This window comes from Cuculus canorus, chromosome 4 (genome assembly GCF_017976375.1).
Source record: "Cuculus canorus isolate bCucCan1 chromosome 4, bCucCan1.pri, whole genome shotgun sequence".
NCBI classification, from domain to species: Eukaryota; Metazoa; Chordata; class Aves; order Cuculiformes; family Cuculidae; genus Cuculus; species Cuculus canorus.
In genome coordinates, this window is record NC_071404.1 from 17,872,170 (window position 1) to 17,894,256 (window position 22,087).

General features: G+C 39.9%; 2 protein-coding genes across 2 annotated transcripts; one reads left to right on the forward strand and one right to left on the reverse strand.

The window, feature by feature from the left end:
• Window positions 1-1,628: 1,628 nt before the first annotated feature.
• QDPR (quinoid dihydropteridine reductase) lies at window positions 1,629-12,447 on the reverse strand. The gene is made up of 7 exons (XM_054066164.1): window positions 12,312-12,447; window positions 11,603-11,695; window positions 10,232-10,328; window positions 8,435-8,575; window positions 6,011-6,119; window positions 4,516-4,599; window positions 1,629-2,506 (listed from the first exon to the last, which is right to left on the reverse strand). Exons 1-7 carry the CDS (start codon window positions 12,393-12,395, stop codon window positions 2,401-2,403), a joined length of 714 nt encoding a protein of 237 aa, XP_053922139.1. The 5' UTR covers window positions 12,396-12,447; the 3' UTR covers window positions 1,629-2,400.
• Window positions 12,448-13,879: 1,432 nt separating this feature from the next.
• On the forward strand, window positions 13,880-19,320 carry CLRN2 (clarin 2). The gene is made up of 3 exons (XM_009570198.2): window positions 13,880-14,395; window positions 18,443-18,622; window positions 19,055-19,320. Exons 1-3 carry the CDS (start codon window positions 14,143-14,145, stop codon window positions 19,318-19,320), a joined length of 699 nt encoding a protein of 232 aa, XP_009568493.1. The 5' UTR covers window positions 13,880-14,142.
• The last annotated feature ends 2,767 nt before the right edge of the window (window positions 19,321-22,087 follow it).

A 22,087-nucleotide genomic window follows, 5' to 3' on the forward strand; every position in this document is an offset into this window, starting at 1 on the left:
CTTTCCTACCACGACCACCAGGTCTTTCCAGTGAAGAAGGAGGAATCGTTCTATCTCCTGAAATGCATGGATTGTACTTCATTCTCTTTTTCTTGACCTTTTATTCTCTACAGAAATTGATGCCCAAAAAGCCCCTGTAGCCCTTAGCAAATTCTCTGGTCATCTTAGTCTCATTTGCTGTGTTATCTTCTGCCACAGCAAGTTCTGTAAAGATATCCACAAGCCATACTGTTTGCTAGGCCCTTGGCCATTCTACAGCTTACACAGCTGTAGAAATGCACCTCTGGACTGCCAGTTGTGCTCCATTCACCCTTCAGGAGTCTGATCTGTTCTCCAGAAAGCTCCTGAGACACAATCCAATAGATGCTTGCAAAAAAACACAATACCACAGAAACTTCGAAATTCCGCTAGCTTGGCAAAGAGAAGCCTTCAAAACACATCAGCTTGCAGTAGAATAGCTCTTCCCTTTTCCAGAATAACTGAGTAACATTGCTGGTTTTTTTCTGTACCCTTAGCCTGTAGAAACTGCTGGTCAAACAGCATGCTTGCGAGTCTTCCAGTTAAAATCAAAAGCAACTTCATGAATTGATAGTTCCTGACTGGTTTGACAGGACATAAAATTTCCCCTCTACACCTTTGCACCCAGCAGAACAAAACAAGTAAAAGGACAGTTATACCAAAAAAGTCAATCATAGAACCAACAGAATGGTTTTGGTTGAAGGCACCTTGAAGATCATTCAGTTCCAATCCCCCTGCCATGGGCAGATACCAACCACTACATGAGGTTGCTCAAAGCCTCATCCAACCTGGCTTTGAACACCTCCAGGCATGTGGCATCCACAACTTCTCTGGGCCACCTGTTCCAGTGCCTCATCACTCTCACAATAAAAAACCTCTTCCCAATATCTGATCTAAATCTCCCCTCTTTCAGCTTAAAACAATACCTGTCATAATATAACTGCACTCCTTGACAAAAAGCTCCTCCCCAGCTTTCCTGTAATTGCTGTTTAAGTACTAAAAGGCTGCTATAAGGTCTCCCCAGAGACCTTCTCTTCTCCAGGTTGAAGACCCCAACTCTCTCAGCCTTTCCTTGTATAGGAGGTGCTCTAGCTCTCTGACCATCTTTGTGGTCTTCTCTGGACTCGCTCCAACAGATGACGTAGCTGTATGATCATGTTAAAAGCAACATAGGCAGATGTGAGCTTTTCCTAGCGGGAAGAGGGGAAAGTCTTCCTCACATGGCGGTAAATCCTTCCCAAACACAACCTGGAAGTTAGTAAAACAAAGTATGTAGAGAGAACATACGTACAACTTTGCGTGTTCAGTTGTTTTCAAGATGTTCAAAAAAATAATACTCATTCCATATAAGGCCATGCTCAGAAAAGGCAATATTCTCAACTCCGCAATCAAACTGTTTGTCCACAAAACACTTGCTCTATCTGAAGGTCTGCCTCTAGGCAAGGCTAGTGTCTCTTCAGCACCTCTAACACAGAAATGTATTTTACACAGCATGATCGGGAGGAAATCAGTAAAAAATAAAGCCCTTGGCCACAACCGAACCTCAGGTTCAGTTAAATTGATTAAAATGTTATCCAAACATTTGGATTACAGTGATGAAGACAGCCCAGTACATAAAATAATATACATTTATTTAGCACAAAATGTTCCATATTCAAATAGAAGTGTATGTATGCTTTTTCTAGTACTTCTTTACAGCACTTTGCTTTTTCAGAAAGTGAAGAATCATCATGACTAACACAAAAACATACTAATCATTTGGCAGTACAACTGTTCTATCCTAAGGCTGTAGGCCTGATAGCAGCTTATAAACTGTAAGGCAAATTAGCTACTCCTTCTCAAATGAGTAATCTCTATACAGTTCCATTAAGTGAAGTGGAACTTTCACATGAAAAATGTTACAAGACTAGAACATCGCATATGACCCTAATGTTTCCTCTAATTACAGCCAACATAATATGCATGGTGGGGTTACATTCTCAGAAAGATAAGGACAGACAGCCTACTGACAGATTCACAATAAGCTTCCAGAAACACTCACTGAGGAAAAAAATCCAACCATTATAGATGTGATTACGTGACATAATTGAGCACAATTGCCACTTCAGAGAAAACAGGTAAGTCAACATATATAATGCTCAGAATTAGGATATTTACGGACATTAAGGCCTGCAACTTTCATTCAGAGACAAATACTTAATACTTGTTGGTAAACAAATGCCGACAGCTCACAACTGACAGTACAGAAATATTACTTGAAATCTGGTTCCATTAATGACATAACCACAATCACTGGATACAGAAGACCATCCAAATTATATTGGTAGACAGATTTTCCATATCTTCTCCTTTGCTGATTTCCACCGTCTTAAGTGACTGACATCAAAGATGTGCTGCAATTAGTTCAGTCTTCCCTCCTGTAGTTACAACCTGGATTAGACTCCCTGAGTTTGGTCTATTCTTTCCTGTTACCCAGTCATAGAAGGTTCTGTTTTAAAATAAATTGATAAAACAGGGTGAGAAGTAAAAAAATAAATGACAAGGTATATTGACAAGAAGCATAAAATAAAAGCCCACTACTTCTTCTCTTCCTATTGCCCTCTCCAGTAATTTCTATGTAGGTTGTAAACTAGCAACACAATCACTGCATTCTGAGTGATTTCTGAGTGAATGAGAGTGCATTCACTCTCAGAGCCAGACAGAGGCCCAGAGAAATCCAAAAAGCTTCACAGTGCGCACACAGAATTTTCAGAGCATCTCAAAGGAAAAGGCCGGGAAAATAAAATGTCAAGGTAGCAAGCTCAATTTCCAATTTTCTTCCAAGTTAAAAAAAAACAAACCTGAAAAGGGGAAGGAGAGACTACTCAAATTGCCTTTCTAGTACATATCAGAAAAAGGGATTTATGGCTAAAATATAGTAGTTAAGCCCATGACTCTGCCAACCCACCATTATAACACTTGAATATTCAGCTGTGGAAGCCGTCTCAGCAGAAGCACAGAAAGCCTTAAGACATTCAAAATAATGCTGAGCAAGATGGACTCATTCTAGGTAGCAGACCAGAACACTCTTTATCAAGATGTAATACAAGCTCTTTACTCAAAATCAAATACAGAAAGTACAATATACTTTTCAGATTCATCAACCCTTCCAGTACAGCAAACATAGAAACTGCCATGTTGGAAAGTTATGCTATCTGACACAACAGCTTTCAGGGCACAAAATTCAAGTGTAATATGAGAAAAGATTTCCTACAACCTTCCCAAGATGCAGATATAACCAACACTTAACAACTCTGGATGTTTTAGTTCCACAGCCAGTGAGATTTTCAGTTTTCAAAGCTGGATTTAAAATGTAGGGAACTGGAACCCAAGAAACAAAACAAAACAATCAACCTAATTCTCTCATAAGGGAAAAATACTTAAAAATAAAAAATGAATTTGTAAAACCACAACATCTGGCTAGGCAAGTTCCGGAGCACAATAAATTAAAGATCTTTTTTCAAACGTTTTTAGGCAAACTAAATTCAATTGATGGGGCCCTTTTAAAGAGCCACATCAAACGGCTGCAGAGACTTCTCATAACAAAACGCATTCCCCACTCTGATATCCAATTTAAAAAAAATAATCACACAAAAAGGAAATCCGATGTCAGAACTACATCATTCTCTGAACAATCACCAATAGGTAAATGCAATTTCAGTGTGAGTTCTAAAAGATTCTAAGAGTAAAGCCCTTTACAATGTATGAACGCAGATCCATCTCTGTTTTTCCTCAAAGGCAAAAGAAGCTGTTTTAAATTTTCTTCTTTTTGACAGCCCACCCAGATCAGAATCTTTGCTACTTTACTACTCCCCATCACATCGCAGAAAGCCACACTTGGGCTGCACCTTCTCTGAGAGGAATGAGTAACAGCAAGACTTAGAATCTCAGCCTGCTATTAAATAAGCTCCAGCTGAAATTTCAGTATTTTGCAGCATTATTCAGGACAAGCTTTTCAGGATGACAGCAAAAAGAAATGTTGACTAAATTTTTCTACACAAGAGCAGGAACTTTGCCAGCAGAGAGAAGTGAGATAGCAAACCATAGACTGGGTAGTAAAGAGTGTTTAAGAGAAAAAAAAAAACATCCCACCAAAATTTACATGCCTGTTTGCAGTTTACCTTGAACCCAGACTACTATCTGCTGCATCTGCTGTCTGCAATTTAATTTGTCTACAGGCTTTATGAGACTCTCTGCCTTCCAATTGCTTAAGGCTATCTCCCTTGTTGGAATAACTGGTGTAGAGATGCTGAAGCTGATGGAGTTTACCTAATTTTCTCCAGTCATGAAAGCCTGAGCTATAAACCAAAGATGATTTAGAAACATAGACAATGGAGGGGTGACAAAGGGAAAAAACCCTTTTTCAAATCCAAGACAGCTGTTAAGAAAGAATATGCAATAAGATGCAGCAGCAAGAGGGACAGCAAGGAATTGCTTAGTTATCACATAGATACTCACTCAGCAATGAATTCTAAGGGTGTCCAAGAGCTGAAATCTGCATCAGGCATTGATTTCCTGTTTGCTGGTGTATCTAAGGTAACCCTGTGATTAAAAAGATAAGCCTTTTATTTATTTATCATGTTTCTGATAAGCACCACCTGCTTCTATTAATCACTGTAACATACGCTTGACTTTTCCACCACGTGGTGTGGATTTCCCTTGCATCCTCTACATGTGTTAACAGCATATAGCCATCAGTTTCAGTGTACACTGAAGGCTCCAATCTATAACCCCTCACCTTCCTTGCTTGCTGATGACATTCAGGCCATTAGAGCAATCAGTAAGCCGTCAGCTCCCCTACAGTCTCCCTAACGTAGTCAGGCAATGGCAGTCATATGCTTGTTTCCATGTACTGCCCAGTGCATATGCACTACAGACATGCTTTCAAACAGCTGCAAATGTAAAGATTAAGTGCACAAGCATAGGTAGTTCAGATTTTGATGACAGACATTTACACTGCATAGAATGGTATTAAGGGGCGAATTTTTCACAGCTCTCTCACCGAGATGCTGTTGACAAGCCAAGGTATAATCACTCTCAACAATTCAAGAACAGAGTTTTGCATGACCACTATAAAAGAGCAGAACGCTCAGAAGTCCAGTGATCTTGGTGTCTGCCTGTCAGTAAAGCTCTGTAGAAGCTTTACTGACTGTAGTCGTGGTATCAACTATCGAAACACTTTTAACATCGCTGCTTTCTGACGTGAGAAAGTGCACAGAAGTGTGTATATGAGGAAAACAAGGCACAGAGAATTCAGGTGACGTTCCAAATCCCTATACAGAACTCTTTAGTCTTAAGTTTTGCCTTATTAAATAGATAAAGATGCAGAAAGAAAAATACTTCCAATTTTTGCAGCAGAATTGATAAATTTAGACATAATGAAGACTTACCAGGCCATCCACTTTCCTCATCAAAGAGAAAGCTGGAACAGGCAAACATAAGCTACACTTTTTCCTCTTACAGATCCTCAAACTGATCTAATTTTACATAGGTGCATAGATATACAGCACCTTACGAAGGAGCATCTTTAACCAAGTGAAAACTTGCCAAGTAATCCTTTGTTTTACTATTATCACACAGCTAAGTCTAAAACTCTGCTGAATAGCTCATCTCATTTTTGGAGTTCTGCGTATATGGAAAAAATTTTTTTTTAAAAAAAAAAAAAAATCACATATTAGGGTTCAACTGGTTAAAAGGGAATCAAATTGTATTCCTAACATCCACTACCATTTTGCAAAGGGAAGAAAAAGAAAAGAACTTAACCTTTTTTAGGGTGCCTTGCCTATCATTTTGTTGATAGATTCAAGACGCCTCCTTTCTCCGTGAAACTCTAAGTAGGTCTGAGGACCTGTTTGTGTAACACGAACAGGACATCAGAAATATATCTGTGTGACTCCAGGTTACTGTAGTAATTAAATAAAACACAGGCAGAGGCAACTACGCAACCACTTACGGTAAAATGGCAACAGCAGCAGAACCAGATGGCAAGCCACTACCAGCACCAGATAAACTCTGACAAAGCTGATGCACTGCTCCTTTCGCCATGCCATAGCCAATCATCCCTAACAATTAGAAAAAGACAAGTCAGAGCACAATCAAAACAGCTCTCAGTATTTTCATCAGTACGACAGAAACTCAGATTATTTGACAAATACTAACTTTAGGACCACTTACTACAACCAGAACAGAATCAGACTTTTAAAATGTATCAAAACACACACCTTAAAAGAAAAAAACGAAAAAAGAGAAGAACAGAGAGCTCCTAGCAGACACACAGAAACTATTGCAGAATGCAGTTTATTCAGCACAACAGAAATAAGCAGCTTACCAAGTTAAGCATGTTTAGTTAATGCACCAAACGTACCCTGAAGGATAGGGCCTACAGGGCTTACCTTACAAATCTAGCAGAGTAAGTGTGAAGATGCTCATAGACATTAATAAGGCAATAATCCATTAATCATATGACTAAGGTATTAGCAGGTTTGGACCCAAACAGAGCTCACTTCTCCCCAGAACTGTAATTCATTTGATCAGCATCCTAAGTCTGACAAGTCCTTTCAAGAAGGCTACAGAAAAAACCCTCTCATGGTAGAAAATAATGAGATAATCTGCAAGTAGGACATTCTTGCTTTCTAGGCAGACTGTATTTAGTGATGTAAGAGCAACAGGAATGAACATAAGGCACACGGGCCAGGTACAAGACGATCATGGTGCTACAGGTTTGAGATCTCTCATTGTATGTGCAGTTCAGACACGGACTAAGCACATAAGAAAATATGTGTTTTGTCTACTCCAACTGGATGCCTTTCTACTCATCTATAAAACTACACAACCTGTCTCCAATGTTCCCGAGGAAGTATTTTGTATCAGTCATAAAAATAATTTTGCATTGTAGAAGCATTTCCATTATATTCAAATAGACCTATTGTTTAACATCCATATTTATTAAAAGGAATGATGGGCAGCAGTAGCTAACTTACTTGTTACAAAGAAAATACTTGCAACTATCCTACTCCTCTCTTGTCAAAAACAAACATTCCAAATGTTTTTAAACTCTTTCACGCCTCCATATTTCTGGGCCATCACTGTCAGACTGCTTTTCTAACTGTTTATTGAATTTTCAATATTCTTCAGTTTGCATTACGCAAGTCAGAATTTTCACATAAGAAAAGAAAAAACACATTAAGAGTAAACAACAAAGATTATTCCTTTCATAACGGCTGGTAGTAACAAGGCTAACAAGCCATATTTGCAAAAGTTGAGTAACAACTCTTACCCAATTCTTCCTGATGTTAATAAGTTGCATGTGTTTGCCCAAAGCACTGCTCATTTTTTTAGAAAAATCCAGACTTGTTGAAACCAGCTAGTTCAAAATATTAAAGCAAATCACTTTGATCCCTGTTTTGCAGTCCCTACCTCCCAAAACGACACTAAAAAAACCATGAATGCCAGTTCACATTTTTTCATTCACATATGGTCAACCAGTAGTACACAGTAAGTTATTCCTTTGCTTATTCTCATAAAATATGCCTTTTATCTTCAGACTATGCCAGATGCAAACAGAGAAGACAAACCATTAACTAGAAAATACAGCATATTTTTCCTGAACAGTTTTAGACAAAACTTTAGGGAATATTCATAAATCCTATATTTTAAAATTTTAGTATTTATGCCTCATCAAAATGTTGTTGAGGTCACACTAATAAAAGATTGGGAAATAGGAGTATTTGCCTCAAAAGTTTCCCTCTCTCTGCCTGTGGGTTTGTGTCATTGCCTTTTTTTTTTTTTTTTTTTAAATTACTCCCAGATTCCTCCCTCCATGCAGACTAATATGGCAAGCAGCGAGATGAAAAAGACTCAATAAAGTTCTAATTAAATAGCTAGTGGAAGGCAAAGTGGAAGGTCAACAAGCTTATCTATGTATGAAGCAAAGGTAGACCAGAATCAGAACATAAGGACAAGCATAGTAAACAGAATCAGCTGAGTCATCACCAATGCAAAAACGTAGCAATTAAGGACTGCCTTTCAGAACACAAACAGATTGAACTTTATTTAAGCCCTGTACTCATAAACTTGCTGTGTGCTTCTATTCATCATTATTTTCTAAACATTTTTTTACCTTATCATATATTAGCCAAATACATTTCACTAACGTATGGAAGATATTTCACTGCTGATTCTATCTGTTTGCACTCCAGCTTCAACAGATTCAGTATTGCTACCTGCAAAATCACACTTCCTTTAAGCATTTCAGCAACAATTTTCCATTTGTATTAGATGTCAAGAAACTGGGGACTGGCACTTCTGCTTCACCAAGAACGCCAACACGCAGCTCTAGCTGCTGATGTCCCAGCAGTTATCATGCATTGCATTTTACCTGGGGTTCCAGATAAAGCAGCTTGAGCTCCCGTCAAAGTCAAGAGGCCACCTTCTTTCAGATGTTTCGTGGCTAGGTGGCTGCAAATAGTTGATGTCCAAACACTTTGCTTCCACATTAGATCACAGTTTTTGTATAGAGCTGATTGGGAAGAGAATTAGAGAAATTAACTAAAAGACAGAAAACTTCTAACTCTAATTTCCTTATTGTCACACAAAGTGCAACAGCACTATGCAACAGGACCATGAAAACATGCTTCCTACTGTTTTCTACTTCCACATTGGGCAAAATACCAGTTGATGTCTTTTGTACCTCACCTCCCTTTGAGCTCTGAGTCCCAGCTTAACAGCATACATTCTAGGCAAATCTGCTTTCTTACTACCAAAAATAAAAAATAAACAAACAAACACAAGATAGTTCCATTTGCTCTCCATTAATAGTTCAAAGATTTCCCAAGTTCTTGAAACTCCTGCAGGGGTTGCTTCAATCTACATCAAGAATCTCAACTCTCACATTAGCCTCATCTTACCTTGCAGCAGCATGATCTGTCCTTCTCCCTAACTTCCTCACTGGCTGCAAAAGAGCTACGCTCCATTAGTATGCAGATAGAAGACTCCAAGACATAAAGGTGTTGTAAAACAAATATTTCTTATCACCAGATTACTTCATAAATCAAGAAACAATCTGTCTGTCTGACAGTAGAATGCTGGTACGGAATATCAAAAATATTCCTAGCAGGCCAATCATGCATTTCAATGCCCCTATACTGGAGTGCAACCTCTAGGAAAGCAGCTTACGAGGGGAGATGTACCAATAACTTCAAATTAAAGCAAAATTTGAACACTCATCATTGCTTTTTATTATCAATATCAGCACAGGAAAAGAAGAAAACCAATAACTAGCCATGCCAAATATTCTAGTATTCAGAATGAAACATTTCCATAATACAAGGAGTAAGCATGAATAACTGTCACATAAACTGACCACTCATCCCAAGACATCCCGCTCCCTTATCAATAACATCACTACAAATCATGGTTAAGATAAATTACCTTACTTAAAATATGACGCACGCTAATAACAATGTAATATAATGCAACTGCGGTGTAAATGTGTATGCCTTTCCTTAAAAAGAAATCTTTGCCTGTAATGACTGAACTGGATAGGGGAGAATAAAAGGACACATTTTACCTGATTTACTCCACACAGAAAACAAGGCTATTGTTTTTTCTTGTATTTCTACACTAGTCGGTAAAGTATAACATTTCATTCAGAATATCACATGTTTAAAAGCTTTTTTAAAGCTGAAGGCTTTTTTCTGTACCATAAGCTCAGTTTATCAGACAGCTCTTTCCACTACTAACTTGCACAGTAACAGCTCAGAGAACTGCAGGAGTCAACTGAGGTTTTATGTGTGAAGCAATGAATTAGGAAATGACGTTGACGCTTCTATCCAGGCACTGACTCATGTGACTTGCCTGACACAGGTAACCTTGACAAAAGTTAGTTCATAGATAATAATGCTGAACTTCATAAAGTGCATGAAGATTTTTCTGATGAAAACTGGAGCATCAAAAAGTATTTCTGAGAATACCAAGTGCTCCACAAATTTAACAGAGAGCAAAAATTCAGAGAATCACTAACAAGCATCGTGACTGAACTGCCTCTTTTACACTTATGTCTTCTTCTGGACTCAGGAAGAAAGATGATCTCAAATATTTTTATCACCGTGATTTCTAAGGATTCATCTCAGATTTAATTCACAAATTCACTAGTATGCATGTTCCAAAAGCTTACATTTAGCTTTGGCGCTGCCTCCAGCCCATCCTCCTGCTACGCACAAGATTGCATCCACCTTTTCTTCACCAAGAAGTTTTTCAACCTCTGCTGTCACCTTCAATACACAGAACAAAAAAATATATTGAGAACACTGGATTGATAAGGTAAAGGAGGGAATACCAAGACTCCCTTAAAGTTGCCTTTTTTTCTAGTTATGTGGTTGAGCAACACAAGGCAATTTAAACAGCTGCAGAAAAAACAACACTTATCTATGAACTCAAAACAAAATAATTGTGTTGAAAGATAACTCTAGATGAAAGGCAAGTAAGAGTCAGACTGAGTGGAATGTGATGTCACTGGAAACAACTGATATGAGCAAGACTGAAAGGCTGGACCCCTACCAATGCTTTATTTATGACTTGCTTTTTGACAGGTTCTTCTCTGGTAATGCTGCTGTTTAATATCAGAAATGAAGCACCAGGTCTACTGGTGTTACTTTGGATGACAGTGTAATAAATGAGCAACTAAAGGTTAGCCTTCTTACTGCTGCTATCTAGACGACAATCATCAGTTGGCATCTGGCCTCTAAATTTGAGTTTGTATACCTTTAGATACCCAGTAACTTTTTCTCTTTAAAATATAAGACTTCACCATCGGTAATGAATTTGTTGGCTAGGAATTTCCTCTGACAAAGTGAAAAGCAAACAATCTCTCGACAAAAGTGAAAAAGACACTGTTTTTCACAAAGCCTCAATGTTGAAAAATACCTTGCAAACATTATATATAACTCTTTAAAAGCTTTAAGAGCTGTGCAGATATAAAGAATGCTTATTGGCTAGTGATTCTGCTTATCAATACGAGAAACTGATTCAAAAGTTTAGCTTAAAAAATAAATCCTATCCCTCGAGAATAAAGCAAAACACTTTTTAGGTCAGTTTGGATTCTCCCATACTTGCCTTTGTGGAAACCAGTGCATTCTCTAGGAATCCCACCAAGGATTAGGGTTTGCATGCTCTGAGTACACTGTCTACCCACACACAACACATGCAAGAGTTATGCCAGAATAAGAAAGAAGTGTTGCACTTAACGTCCTAATCCTCTAATCTAATATACTAATCTAATACATTCCACAACTTGTCAATTCACAGAGAGAAAAATAATGCAGCACTGCCTTGTGTACAGAACCTCCAGACCCTGAGAACAAGCTCCTTCTGCACATCCACGCATGCAGTTGAAAGGAAGTCACAAACAAATGAGAGGCAGTGATGAGTAGAAGGAAACCGGACCCATCCCACAGCTGCTGCTGCCACAGGGGCAGGCAAGGTGCAGAGGGAGGAAAGCAAGGAGGGGAAGTCATCGTTTCCACAGCCCGTTCTGGCGTTGACCCACCTGCTCAGCCTGCTCAGGGAAGGAGTCTGTCATTGCCACCACCACACTGGCACTGGCATCCTCGCTCTCCGTCAGGTCGATGCTGGCCACCCACTGCCACGGCAGAAGGAACAGACGTTACTGATATAAGTAGTCACTATTACAAAAATTGGAATATGTTTTATTTAAGCTAAAGCAGCGTTAAGTTTCATCTAAGTAATTGAATTTTTTAAAGTTGGACAGAATGTCCTTCTGATAGCATGTTTTCAGTGTTTTTCCAGACATCGTTCATTCTTTGGACACAATGAAGTCTTGCGTGATCCGTGCTGAACAGACGTCTCTTCTTCTGTAATCACCTGTTTGGAGTCTTTCCCAATCTCGAATGCAGGGTCAGGCAGAGCTGGAGACAGCTCCAAATTAGCAAGAGTTTTGACTGTTGTGAAGTTCATAATAACATTAAAGTTAGGCCTTGGAAATTAACACAATACGCGTAAGATTTCTGGGAAAACTCACGCATACGCCTGTAAATGGGAAATATACTCTGTGAGCAGCTGGTTTGGCTGCACTGGCCCGACGCAGCTCGCTCCCTCCCGCTGCCCAAGCCTGATAAAGGATGCTCGCTTCCTAACCCTCCACAACGAGTCCTATCGAGACGGTTTCCCGGCATTTTCGGTCTCCCTCCCGGCGCAGGCGCTCCCTGCCTCGCCCCGGCCCCCGGCGCAGCGCTTACCCAGCTCCTGGACTTAAAGTACCGCACACACTGCGCCCCCAGAGCGCCTCTACCGCCGTACACCAGCACCCTGCCCGCCGCCATCACCCGCGCTGCCCCCGCGCCGCCGCGCCGCCGCCCCACCGCGCATGCGCCACAGACCCCGGCTGCGCGGGGCGGGGTTGCGGCTGAGGCTGCCGCCGGCGGGAGGGGTGGGAGGGTCAGAGTCCCAGCCCGCAAGCCCAGGCTATTCCGTTGGGGACTCTCCGTCAGGGATAGTTTGCTTGGAAAAGACCTTTGAGATCATCCATTCCCACCATCCCTGTGCACTCCTAACTCATGTCACGAGTGGTGTCCCCCAGGGCTCAGCGCTGGGTCCAGTCCTGCCCAATGTCTTTATCACTGATCTGGATGAAGGCACTGAGTGCACCCTTAGCAAGTTCGCAGAGGACTGTCCTTTCTGTAGTTTAATATTCATTATCCAGCGCCTCCTGTAGATAGAAACTACACCACGAATCACAGTATTTTCCTTGTATGAACTTCTGTCTAAATACTGTTACTAAGCATGTATTAGGGCATTCTTATGAATGAAAAGCATGGAAAAACCTTAAGATTGGAGGCTCTGGCTTCTGCTCCTGCTTTGGCTACTTGTCTGCTGGAAGATTTTAAATACATCTGTGCATTTGCAGACGACACTAAGCTGGAAGGAGGTGTCGATCTGCTGGCGGGCAGGGAGCCTGCAAAGGGATCTGAGCAGGCTGCACCCTGGGCTGAGACCAACGGCATGAGCTTTAGCGAGGCTGGGGCACAACCACCCCATGCGGTGCTACAGAATAGCGGAAGAGTGGCTGGAAACAACAATCCCGATTCCCTCAGCCGCTTCTCCTAATACTTGTTCTCCATCCCCTGCACCAGCTTTGTGGCTGGACACGCTCCAGCACCTCAATGTCCTTCTTGCAATGAGGGACCCACCTGTCGGGCGGCTGTTGTCACAATGGGGAACGCGAAGAGGACGAGTAGAAACATTCTTTGCAAAACAGGAGCCCTGGGATGCACTTCGCCGCCGATGCGGTACCGGCCCCGGGGACGCCGCTAGGGCTAATTAATTAGCGCTGATAAGGGCCCCGCGGCTCTCGCGCAGGCAATTGCGGTCGGTTTCCCCCGGGGAACCGGGACGCTGTGAACCACGGCCTCGGGCTCGCCGGCCGGGAAGGGGCAGCGCACGGCGGCGCTGGGAGCCGGGAAGGCGGCAGCATCCCAGTGCCATCAGCATCCCGAGGCCGGCAGCATCCCAGTGCCATCAGCATCCTGGGGCCGGCAGCATCCCAGTGCCATCGGCATCCCGAGGCCAGCAGCATCCCAGTGCCATCGGCATCCCGGGGCCAGGTCCCCTGGTTTTAAGTCTTTGTCTCTTGTGTACGGCTATGCACCCGCGTTTTCAATAATTTAAAAAAAAAAAAAAAAAAAAAAAAAGAAAACGGATTCCGCTCCTAATTCTCTTCCCATGAGGTTACAGGAAAGAACTTGATGTCATTTGAGCAGGGCAATTAAACCTCTGAGGAAACCTTAGCCAGGCAATAGAGATAGGATTACTTTCTGCAGCAAAAAGAATCGCCGCACAACGGAGTAATGAAGCTGTTGCTTGCGACCATTTCAGGATGTTGCCACAGCAAAATATATTTTTTTACTTGATTCTTAACCGTACAGATTAATTTCTGGAGCTTCAAAAGACGATAAGATGTATTTTGAAATGCCTGCTACTTGTTCGTGGATCTCAGAGCATAAAAAGAAAAGTGAGCAACGTGCCTGAGTTCTGCAGAGACCTTGGAGATGATTCCTTGAAGCCACAAGGATGCCTGGCTGTTTTAAAAAGACTTTATTTGCCTTGGCCTCTATAGTAAGTTTTGCATCTTTTATCTTGATTGTCGTTGCAATGGGGACCCCAAAGTGGATAACTGGAAAGATCCTTTGCAAAACTGGAGCTGAATTGGTCAATGCAACAGATCCGGAGCTGGTCAAGTTCATTGGAGAAATTTCCTATGGGCTGTTTCGAGGCAGCAAAATTCGCCAGTGTGGGTTGGGCGGGCGGCGTTCCAAGTTCACAAGTAAGTACTATTTTAGTTGAATCTTTACTCTAATGTCTAGTTCAATCTTACAAGCAAATAATTATTAATAAATTTATATTTGTGGCTGGCTTGTGTTCTTTATGGCTTGGGATCTGAGTGTGGATATTTAGGGTAGCTTTTTTCTTCCAGTTAGGTTCTGTAATCCTAGAATCAAGAAGGAAAAAAATCCATAGGGCTAGAATGAGGATTTCCTTTTAGTCTTGTACAGGGGGTGAAAGTCATTAGGACATGACCCAGTAAATCACGCTTTCCCCTTTGCTGACTCTTTCTTATGCCAAGCGTTTCTCTGCAATCTCTCTGTGCCTCTTTCCTTGCGTTCCCTGTTAAACTTCTCCCTTTCTATTTAAGAAGTAGAGGTTTATTTATAAGGCTGCATTTCTGTATTCCTCTAGCCCTCCTAATGCAGATGTCTGCCATAGCAGATGCTCCTAAAGTTACTGACATGTTGAAGAAATTTTTACCTTCTTTTCTAGTAGCTTTGGTGAGAAAAATTGCTGAACTCTTAGAAGATGTAGAAACTCGTATAAATATATTTCTTATACCTTAAAAGATTTTCTTGAAGTCTCAAAAGCACTCAGATGTTGGTCAGTACTTTGAGCGATTTCCTGTCTTCACACATTCTGTGCTGTATTGAAAATGATACTTTGCATTGAAGATTGTTAGTTCAGTTTGCAGATGCACGGCAACTTAAATCAGTATGAGCTGAAGCTACCACAGTCTCAGCCTCTCCCTGGCCCACAGCAATGCTCTCCTGCCCCCATCCTTTGCAATGGCTCTACTAGTTGTTGTACTGAAGTAGTTCAGGAAGTTAAGCTGGCCAAAAAATTAACCGCAGGATCATGGCTGACCACACAACTGCACAAGCACGGCTATAAAAAGTTGAAGGAAGGCAGGACTGTGCGACTTCAGAGGGAATGGAGAAGAGAATCAGAGCAACCACAACTTAGATCAGCATGGCCATTTGTTAAACTGTGGTGAATTTGGAGTAGTCGCTTTTACAATAACCAAGTCTTGCTCAAGCTCTGACTGCAGCTGCAACTTCATAGAATCATAGAATCACAGAATCACTAGGTTGGAAAGGACCCACTGGATCACCATGATAGGGACATAGCAGTCGTGCTTGAAGGCTTTGTCTAGTGAGTTTGAATGCCTGACAGATAGGCAATCATGTCAAGGCACTTCCAGCTCTGCCCTGCTTGTCTTTAGGGCATTCAGAAATACAGTTCCAGTTCTTTCACCCTGTCAGAGAGAATGAGGAAAAAGGTAGCCAATCTTCTTTAAATCTCTGTACAACTTTCTAGACTCTTGATAAATTGACTGATTAATTACTGTGTAACCTGAGATGAAGGTATAAGGTTCCACCATCACTCTGGACTGCATCATACATATTTGGAGGACATGATCTTATACTCTTTAGACAAAGCTCTCACTGAAGCTAGTAAGAATTCTCCCTCTAAGAACTGTAAAATTGGATCATTACGTGCAGTGGGCACGACTGTACATTTAAGGAAACAAGTGTCTCAGAGATTTTCCCTTTTAAATATTTTGATAGTTCTGTCCAGTTTGATACTTGATAATGGTTTCAAAATGGCATTATGATAGTATACAAAGCTGTTAAATACTTGCGCAGTGGTCAGCAGGACTTCTGGAGGTTTTGGGTCTGACTTGATTTTTTTTTTTTTTTTGCTTTGAACATCCCCCTGAATCTCTAAGCATTCTGAACTTACTGGGGAGCAAGACATGGGAGACGTGGCTTGGGGAATGTTAGCATAAATGGACTGCACAGGCAGCACAGAGCAAGACAGAAAGCTAGCACCTCATACACTGCAGTCTGGAATTGCAAATTGCTACAATGCACGATTATTAGTACATTGCTTTCACTTTGCTAACATTCCTTAGATGATGCTTGCAGCTGGCACACTCTCTTTTAACTGGGACAGTGACGGCATGATTCAATTACCATAACGAGTGTCCAGTGCCATTTTAGATTCTTCAAGGAGTATCACCTGGCCTCCAGCTGCTGCTTCTGGAGGTGTCCTATACATAGTGTAGTATGTATGTTAGAAACATGTGGTTGTCATAGTCTTAAGGCATCTAAATTGACATACAATGTTTATGTTTTGACAACTGAATCAAACTCTGAGATTAAGCTGGGGAAGCCAGGCCATTTTATCAGTGCATACCAAACACAGCTGGAATGTGTCAGGAGCCTCCATGGCAATATTGTTGCTGAGGATTCTTATTTCTGCATACTAAGAGAAGCCCACCAGTCATGTATTTGTGATTTGGCTGAGTGCCTCAGAAAAGAAACAAGAGAATCATTACAACCACTCTAAAAACTCTGCTGGTTTGTGAGAAAGCTGAATTCCATGTGCCTTGGTGTTACACAGATAGTTATTTTAGAGTAGAATAGACTATAGGGAAGGGACATACAATGATCATTTAGTCCAACTGCCTGACCACTGCAGGGTTGAGCAAAAGTTAAAACATGTTATTAGGGGCATTGCCCAAAATGCCTCTTAAACACTGATAGGCTTGGGGCACCTCTCTAGGAAGCCTATTCCAGAGTTGGAGTAGCCCCTGGATAAAAAAATGTTTCCTGAAGGCCACCCTGATCCTCCCTGGTGCAGCTTTGAACCATTCCCAGGTGTCCTGTCACTGGACACCAGGGAAAAGAGAACAGCAGCTCTCCCTCAATTCCTCCTCTTCAGGAAGCTGTAGAGATCAATGAGGGTGCCCCTCAGCCTCTTTTTCTCCAAACTGGACAAACCCAGAGTGCTTAGCTCTTCCTCACAGGACATTCCTTCCAGTCCTTTCACCAGCTTTGTTGCCTTCCTCTGGTCATGTCACGATGACCAAATTGTACACTTGTTATTCACTGTTACATCTACCAATTATTGCTGCATACACTTTATGTGAATTATTTGGATTTTTTTTCCAGTTATGGAGCATAGAAAGCAAGCTATTTATTTGTTTATAATATAATATACCTTCTTTTTAGAAACTTTTCAGTAATTAGGCAGTTAGCTCTTCAAAACACGTATGAGCATGCAGAGCTACGCTATCTGAAGGGCTCTACCAGTTTGTGTTTTAGGATTCTTCTCTATCAGCTTCTCTCTTTCTCGCCTGTCAACACATCACCTACAATTCCCTGCTCACATTTCTTCCAATTCTGTTAAGGAAGGGGCTGCAGGATAACCTGAATAGTTAGGTGCCTCGTGCATCCTTATTGGTGACCAATTTGGCTCTCCAATGGAGTCACTCTGGCTGTGAAGACAAACCCAAGAAAGTTAGCATTCTTTAGAGATAGGTGAGGGACAGGCTGCTGAGTAAGAACTCATGCCTGTAGCAAAACATGTGAGCACTTCACTTAAAGCCCACCCAACTGCAATACTTTACAAGCTTTCTATAGATACAACTGGGATGCTGTCAGGCACCCAGTAGAACATAAAGGGGGCACAAATACTAGACAAGAAACCAAGAAGGGAATTGCAAAGTGGAAATCTAAAGTATGGAATCGGAGTGGGTCTCACTGGAGTCACTGTTAGAGAGAGAAAGAAGATTAATATGAAAAAATAAACACAGAAAGGTGCTGGACAAGGAACTGGGCTATCAGACTTCAAAGGAATGAGTTCAAGAGTATGGGACAGGAATGAGAAGCTCAGAAAAAGGAGCTTGGAATGGAGAGCAGAGGTGAAAAAAAGAGACAGAAAAGAATGCAGCAGACAATGCAGTGCAGAGATAAAGACATTAACACAACTAGATAAATCAAATGCAACTTAAGCCTGAATGCTTATTCACAGACTGTGTGAGGGGTTGTTCCTGTAGTAGAATATTCGTGGTTTGTCTGATGTAGTGACTAATACAGCATCGTGAATCAAAATATGTGTAACTACCTGAATTGAACACTTCTATAAAAAATAGTCTTGTTTAAGTATAATTTAAGTTCGCGGCAGCAGTACAGTGTGATGTTTACTGTTGTCAAGAAAAAACATGCACTGAATAGATGATTTTTTTTCTTGCCAGTTTTCCCACACATGGTGAAAAAGCTGAATACAGGCCTGCACGTGATGATTATTCTGTTCCTCTGTGTGGCCATTTTCTTTTCCTTGATTAGTTTTGGATTCTGCATTCTTAACACAGTAAAAGTTCCTTACCGGGCTATTAAAGGTCCAGCAGGAGTATGTCTTTGGAACTTCCTTGCAGGTAAAATAATCTACGAGTATTTTTCATTAGTCATGTTCATATAAAATGTTAAATGTTCCTTCTTTTGCCTTACTAAATATTTCTTCGACTTAAATACTAGTGACTAAAATGAAGTTAGCAGTTAATTCTCATCTTTCAAAACAGGTCTGTCAGCTGGCATCTTGGCTTATTGTGTCTAGTCAGCTTTTTTTACAGGAGCTGTGAATGCCAGTCTTCAGGCTCCGTGTCACTGGTAAAAGGACTTTATTACAAATGCTGGTATGATATTTCATCATACAATTAAGACTAAGCATTTTTAAGGTGTTTAAGCCACGCTTGTCTATCCTTATTCTGTGTAACGTTCACTGTTGTATTCAATAACCCTTTCTGAAGCAAAACCAAAATGTTTGTCTTGTTTTGACAAAAGTGAATACTTCTTTCATTTTGTTGCAGGTGGATGTATAGTACTTGCAGTCACCAGCTTTATGGCTGCTGTGAAACTTCATCACCTCACAGAAAGAATTGCCAATTTTCGGGAAAATGGCTTTCAATTTGTTATCTTAGAAGAACAGTTTGAAGACTGTTTTTGGCTCTGTGTGGCAAGCGCCACAGCACATGCAGTAAATTTGCTGCTAATAGCCATTAGTGGGATTAACTTCCCTGAAATTAAGACTAAACCAGAAGAAGCAAATGTTACAGCAGAAGATATCATGTACTAATAAATCTGCACAAAACTACTTTGGCTAAGTGAACTGTCATGAAAGAAACAGTTTATTGGCGCTTCAGCTTTTTATTTGGATTTTGGTATGAACATCAGTAAAGTGATCACTTGTGAAAATTGCAGTATTTTTTAAGGTCAGTCTACAATACCAGCAGTTAATCCATGTGGGAAAAATAAAAACACAAATGCTAAAAATATCATTATTCTCAGAAGTGGCCAATATTTTCAGTGAATATATGCTGCTTGCACTTTTTAGAAAACTGGTGTTTTGAGATCTTTTGGAAACCTAAGGCTAAACATAATTTCAACTAAACCAAGTGTCTTCTTTGTTTAGAAAGAGAATATATGTATCACAAATCTTTGTTAATACATAGTTATTTGAAAACAGAAAAGATAGACATTTGCCAGTTACCTTCACAGAATTATCTGGAAAATGCTGAGAGGGCCATAAAAGATACATTTGATGATGCTATACTGCACTGAAAAAGAAGACTTCATCATCTGTGAGTTAAGGGGATGTGCAGACCAAGTGTGTGTGAAATGTTTTTAAACCAGAAATTATCAAATCCCACAAAGTAAGTAAGTGAGAAAAGTAAGGTTTATGGGATGCTAGTAGACTATGGGAAAAAGGAAGTAATAATCTGACAGATTAATGGTCTTCAGAATCCTGTTAATTCTTCTTTCTATCTGAAATCAAGTAAAAGCGATGCATGATAAAACAGTATTAAAAAGAACAAGAATTGTTGACTGTATGGAAAAGTTACTTTGTTAGAAAGTACCATAATTTTGACAGGCATTCAACCAGTTCTTGGGTCATGAGTAATGAATATTTTAGAGGAAATAATATGCCACTAAGCATGTCATTTTTAGAATTTGACTACTGCAGTGAATACATAAGAACCTGTTAGTAGTAGAACCTACACATAACTGAAGAATGTCTTTGAATGAATGAAAAATGTTATCATCTAAATTAAATAATTTATTTTGCAGTCACTCTTCATTAGACCACTACCTCTAACAGCTTTTGTGAAAAGCTTTGAAAAAAATAGTAATATTTTTAGAAAAGGAATTAAAAATGTTTTAAGAACTTCTTGGGTGATTAAAAAATCCTTAATTTGTGTTTGAAAAGACTTTTTCATTAAAATAGTATTTTAAGGGTCAGGTATTTTCAGAAGTGTCTAAAACCACATTTTATGTATCCAAGTTACTAGTTTTATCACTGAAGTGCACAGAACAGTAAAGCAAGTTGCTAAAATAACTTGATATTTAACATATTTGCTGATTTGGCCACTTTTTTGATATTTAAATAAGGACTTATAACTTGGCTTAAGCCTGTAAATTTACTATCTTTGACCCAAAGACTTATTTTCCATCCTCTTTTTACTTTGTTTATATCTAAAGACCAATGAAAACAGATGTCTTGTGCCGTAAATTTTATGTTTAGTTGGTATTCTTGTGAAATCAGCTCTGAAAGAACCATTAGAGTGCACTGTATAAACAAATTTGAAGAGGGATAGCGGGGCTGATCAGCTTTTTAATTTCTTGTTTTGAATCTGTTCAACAACATTCTGCAGTAACAGTCCAAAAGAAGTTTTCTCACAGCAGATGCATGAAACATTCCTGAGAATTATTGTGGGATGTTGTAGCCAAATGAGTTGAATGACTAAATAACATTATCACCAAATGACTGCTTTGTGACGTGTGAGAAAATAGTCTTTGCAGTTCACTTTAAAATGAACAGCATGAATTAAACTCAGTGAAACAGACAGAAGGCCAAACTAACCATTCAGCTGTACAGGTTGTCTGAGTTTAAGCACTGCTAAGACACACTGATGGGACACAGAATATTTGACCTGGAAAATTCTGTCGTGGACAGAGGGAGGGGAAAGTCAAATCCAATCACACACAGTTAAGATGTACAATTACAAAGCACACTTTAGGCTAAAAATGGCTAAATCTTTCCCTTGTACATCATAAAATACTTTTAAAAAATGTGGAACTTGATACTGTGATCTACTTTATTTAAACATTTTCATTTCAGTTATACTTGACATAGTGTATCTGATCATATACATGCTCAACGTATGGAAATTAAGACTTCTTTGGGAGTATTTTTAGTTTGGAAGATTTGAAATCCCAAATGAGAACGTTTCTGAGGAATATCTGCCCAAACTTCAGAGAGAATATAGGTCAAATCCTGTTTTTACATAAAATTAAGGACAATTTCATATACTCTGAAAATACCCAGTTAATTTGTACATGCAAAATATATAGAAGCTCCATGCAGGATGTAGAGAAATTATAAAGACTATAAAACTGTAACTGTAAAGAACTGTAAAACTACTCATTCTGCCTAAGAGCCTCTCCAAAACAAATGAAGCTAAAAATGAAATTTTAGCTAATGGGTTAAAGCTAAAGCCACTTTGATTCTTTAAATAATGTTATGATTTAATGTTAAAAAATCTAAATTACAATATAAATCAAAATGGATGCAATTTCCCTCAGTCATTGTCTCTGAGAGCTACCGTCCTTAGTAAGACACATTATTTCTCTCTGTACCACCTAATGGAAAAATCAGTTAGGTGGGAACTGCAATATCCTGTTAGAAAAGAACAGTCCCGGACACCCTTCATCACCTTCTGCTGATGTGACAGCACAAGTTTAGTTACAGATGCAAGAAAAAGCAAACTAGTTGTTATATATAGTGTCATAAGGCGTTTAATTCTCGCATATCAAAGGAAATTACTTATAATCTGTTACACATT